Here is a 4,799-nt window from a genome sequence, read left to right as displayed (position 1 = left end):
AAAAAAAAAAAAAAAAAGGAAAATTATCCTGGTGTGGTGGCAGGTGCCTGTAATCCCAGCCACTTGGGAGGCTGTGGCAGAAGAATCATTTTAATAATCAAAAAATATTTAATAAACTTCATAATGACCTGTAATGACCTGTGTGTTTTTGGTTGTAGCTTTGCTATATTCGTTGTTTTATATAGACTACTATTATACTTAAAATATATCTTTAGCATATGTAACGTGGAGTATGGTGGGAAAGAATAGCTAAAATTAAAAATTTGTGATGGAAAAATCCTTAAAGAATTAAATCTTTATTTTTGTTGTCAGTACATATTAGTTCTTGTAGCTGTGTGACCCTTTTGTATAAGCAAGTATCAGAATAGCTATTGAAATTGATAGTGTTTTTTGTTTCAGGAAAGTATCTAAGACAAAAGAGAATTGACTTCCAGCTTCCTTATGATATCCTTTGGCAGTGGAAACACAATCAGGTACAGACAATCTTACCAGATTTGATTCTTAAGTAGTAAAGGGAGAGGGGTGGAAATGCAAGTGTTTTTCTTCCTCCTTGTCATGTTTTCATCTTAGGAGGTATTCAGAAGTGTCCCTGTGAAGGTTAGAACTGAGAAAAATGAATTTGCATCCATATTCAATATGACCTATTTGCCTTTACTCTTACTGCAAAATAGTAGTAAGTGCCTGCTTTCCTAGGCAACCTGCTGTTGTTATTCTGGACTTTTATTTTGGTAGCAAAGATTATGTTCTGTAAGAATTCTATTTGATGCAGGTCTCAGGAGAATTTAGATGTACTGCCAGCAGCACTAAGAAATTTTAGACTTTATTTTTGTTGGCTCCTTCTCATCAGTTTGAAATTTATTTTTCACATGCAAAAGAGATTCTTTTACCAAAGGAAACCGGGAAATGTTTAACACTCTTGTACTTTTAAAAGATCTTTAAATATTTTGGTAACTAAAAATAGGAAGATGCTGTTAGTTTCCCCCAGTGATTTTTGTATTAGCTTATAGCCCCCAGGTCCCATATTGAGAACAACCATTGGGAAATAAAAATAGTCATGCAGTTGAGATGAACAGATTTCCTGAGTTCTGCCAAAATTCCACCAAAGGCTAACTTTGGAAAGCCAAAATTGACATTCCCCTCTGTATTCTCTTCTCCAATGGCCTCTCTTGAATTCTGAGAGTATTGATATGTTAGGCATTTATCTCAGAGTTTTTAACAATGAAGGAGAGAATGCTTTGAACATACTGACTGAAAAATCATGGTGGGATTATTCCAATAGATTAATAAACAGTCTAGCTTAGTGCAAGTTGCTGTTTGTTTTGTACAGTCCCTTATGGCAAAAAGCTGGAAAACTGCCTCTCTTCTAATGTATCCTTTTTTTTCTTTCTAACGTCTTCTTGATTATAATAACTCCATTTTGCGTGCCTGCCCTCTCCTTTATTCACTAAATTAATTGCCTTAATTAAAATTTGAAATGTTGTCTTACAATTTTCAACCTGAAAAGCCAGGGTACTCATCTTTTTAATTTCATGTACCCACCCAGACATCTAAATAAGCCCTATGCATGTTGTTTTCCTTTCTTTTGATAGAAGCAAATAGAATCTTAATTTGTCCAAATGAATAGCTTTGGTCTCCAGTGTGATTTTCATTTAAGTCTATCGAACGACATGCCGAAGAAACATGTAATTCCACTTCTATAAACTATTTAGTGCTTCTTCTGTTGAATCTTATTCTTCCACCTTTTATTTCAGAGTGAAAAGAGATCACACCAGAAGTTTCCCTCAAATGTATCCAACCCTAAATGTCTTGTAAATATTTCCAGTTGAGCAGAGCGCATAGATAATTTCCTGTATTTTTAGTGATTGATGCTGCTGTCTGGCATTTTATATTAAATGCTAAATCAAGATTTTTCATATTTTCTTCTAGCTATACAAAAAGCCAGATGTCCCACTATATAAGAAAATTCGTTCAAGTGAGTAACTCGGGAGCTATTTTTTCTGCCTCTATACCTCAGTGTTCTTCTTAGCCTAGCACTTGAAAAATTATCCTGTATGTTCACAAACTTTCTTTGCTGTCTTCTCAAGATGTCTACGTTGATGTCAAACCCCTTTCTGGTTATGAAGCTACCACCTGTAACTGTAAGAAGCCAGATGATGACACCAGGAAGGGCTGCGTCGATGACTGCCTTAATAGGTACTGTCATGCTTTGATTTCTCTAAAGCATAGGCTTTAAAGTATATATACATCACTTCTTTTGGAGGGTGCACCTAATAGGCTCTTCTATTTTTCTTGAAGAAGTTGCATAAAAGGATGTATAAACACTAATGGATGGGTGTAATAGAGTAACAGAAAGTGAATTAAACGTAGAGTCTTGTGTGCCTTGGTTGGTTTACATCCTTTTACTATTGATGAGACTTGAGGAACGTTATTTAATGCATCTAATAAAAGTAATACCTTACCTTCTCTAGGAGGGTTTGTGGGGATTATATGAGACAGTGTTCATAAACAATGTGAAGTTTTGGCTTTTTTTGTTTGGGGCTATTTTTTTTAAGAAATGGGGTCTTACTGTGTTGCCCAGGCTGGATTCAAACTCTTGAGCTCCAGTAGTCCTTCTGTCTCTGCCTCCTGAGTAGCTGGAACTGTATACATGTGATACCGTGCCCAGCTCATAAACCATTAAACACAGTCCTAGATACCTTCCTAGCTCTCAATATATGTTTGCCATAAAGAGGAAGCAGAATAGGACAGTGGCAGTGAGAGTGAAGGGGAAAGGGGTGATATATTTTAGAGGAAAAGTATGTTGATTAACCATTGACATGTAGAGGATAATTCTTATCTCCAGTATTTGACGATAGAAAGTGTGGAATCTGACTGAATTGAAGATAAGAATTATGACTTTGGCTGGTGCAGTGGCTCATGCCTATAATCCCAGCACTTTGGGGGGCCTAGGTGAGAATCACTTAAACCTGGGAGGCGGAGGTTGCAGTGAGCTGAGATTGCAACATTGCTCTCCAGCCTGGGCAACAAGAGTGAAACTCCATCTCAAAAAAAAAAAAAGAATTTTGACTTTGATTTGAGACTATGTAATTTTTTTCTTTTTTCCTACACAAAGTCTGGGTCTGTCACCTAGGCTGGAGTGCAGTGGTGCCATCTCTGCTCACTCTAACCTCCGCCTCCTGGGTTCAAGCAATTCTCCTGCCTCAACCTCCTAAGTAGCTAGGATTACAGGCACCCACCACCACACCAGGCTACTTTTTTTTTTTTTTTGAGACGGAGTCTCTGTCGCCAGGCCGACATGCAGTGGCATGATCTCAGCTCACTGTAACCTCTGCCTCCTGGGTTCAAGCAATTCTCCTGCCTCAGCCTCCCGAGTAGCTGGGACTACAGGCGCATGACACCATGCCCAGCTAATTTTTGTGCTTTTAGTAGAGATGGGGTTTCACCATGTTGACCAGGATGATCTTGATCTCTTGACTTCGTGATATGCCCACCTCAGTCTTCCAAAGTGCTGGGATTACTGGTGTGAGCCACCACGCCTGGCCAATTTTTACATTTTAGGAGAGACAAGGTTTCACTATGTGGGCCAGGCTCGAACTCTTGACCTCAGGTGATCACCCTCCTCAGTCTCCCAGAGTGCTGGGATTACAGGCATGAGCCACCACACCTGGCCAAGAGACTATATAATTTTAAATGGCATTGAAATTTCAAAACGTAATTGTCTAATAGACAAAGGAGTGGATATAGAATTTGTTGTTTTAGTAACAGTGCACATTTGCATCAAAATAAAAAAGAACCAGTGAATTTTACATCAGTATTTTCTATTCTGGATAGTTCTCATGGCCAAAGATAGCTGCTTCTTTAGTCTCTAGTCGACTGTCCTGTGGGCTGAAGGGAATCAGTGTTTTAGTTCTTCCTGCTTCAGCATGCCAGTTGCGAAATTCTATCTTACCTGCATTACTGTAAATTCACACCTTATCATCGTATGTACTTGCAGTTTCACATAGTGTTTTGTGCACTGATTTTCTTCACTCACAAATTTTTTTTTTCTTTTTTTTTTTTAAAGACGGGGTTTCACCGTATTGGTCAGGCTGGTCTTGAACTCCTGACCTCAGGTGATCCACCCACCTTGGTCTCCCAAAGTGCTAGGATTACAGGCATGAGCCACCGCGCCAGCCTATTCATTTATTTTTAACATAGAGACAGGGTCTCTATAAATAGCCCAGGCCGATCCTGAACACCTGGACCCTTAAATCTCACTATGTGAAGGACGGCCTAGACCTACGTTTAGTAGGTGGTAGGGAGTGCAACTCTCTCATTTTTTCTTTCTTTCTTTCTTTTTTTTTTTTTTTTGAGACAGAGTTTCGCTCTTGTTGCCCATGCTGGAATATAGTGGCATGATCTCAGCTCACCACAACCTCTGCCTCCCAGGTTCAAGCAATTTTCCTGCCTTGGCCTCTTGAGTAGCTGGGATTAGAATTTTTAACTTGTTAATTCAATAACTATTATGGGTTCAACTAGTTATATAGCCTGGAAATGTCATTTCCACTAATGAAACATAAAATTTCTGTAATACAGCAGAAGCAAATATACTTGATATTACTGAACTGTACTCTTAAAAATGGCTAAGGTCAGGCATGGTGGTTCATGCCTGTAATCCCACCTTCTCAGGAGGCAAAGGCAGGTTGGATCCCTTGAGCCAAGGCGTTCAAAGCTATATTAGGCTGTGATCAGGCCACTGCACCACAGTCTGGGTGACAGAGGGAGACTTCCTCTCTTTAATTTAAAAAAAAAAAAAAAAA

The 4,799-nt window shown here is 38.8% G+C and overlaps 1 protein-coding gene across 2 annotated transcripts in view; it reads left to right on the top strand.

Moving 5' to 3' along the window:
- The window catches only part of ASH1L (ASH1 like histone lysine methyltransferase), a 248,019-nt gene that overhangs the window by 208,736 nt on the left and 34,484 nt on the right, over positions 1-4,799 (top strand). For both annotated transcript variants that reach the window (XM_017519812.2, XM_017519815.2), the window contains 3 exons: positions 400-473; positions 1,927-1,972; positions 2,085-2,193. In XM_017519812.2, coding sequence (XP_017375301.1) covers positions 400-473; positions 1,927-1,972; positions 2,085-2,193 — 229 coding nt within the window. The remainder of the gene's footprint in view (positions 1-399; positions 474-1,926; positions 1,973-2,084; positions 2,194-4,799) is intronic.

This window comes from Cebus imitator, unplaced genomic scaffold, assembly GCF_001604975.1.
Source record: "Cebus imitator isolate Cc_AM_T3 unplaced genomic scaffold, Cebus_imitator-1.0 Scaffold776, whole genome shotgun sequence".
NCBI lineage: Eukaryota > Metazoa > Chordata > Mammalia > Primates > Cebidae > Cebus > Cebus imitator.
The sequence above is the reverse complement of the archived record's forward strand: the minus strand, read 5'-3'. Positions and strand labels throughout refer to the sequence as shown.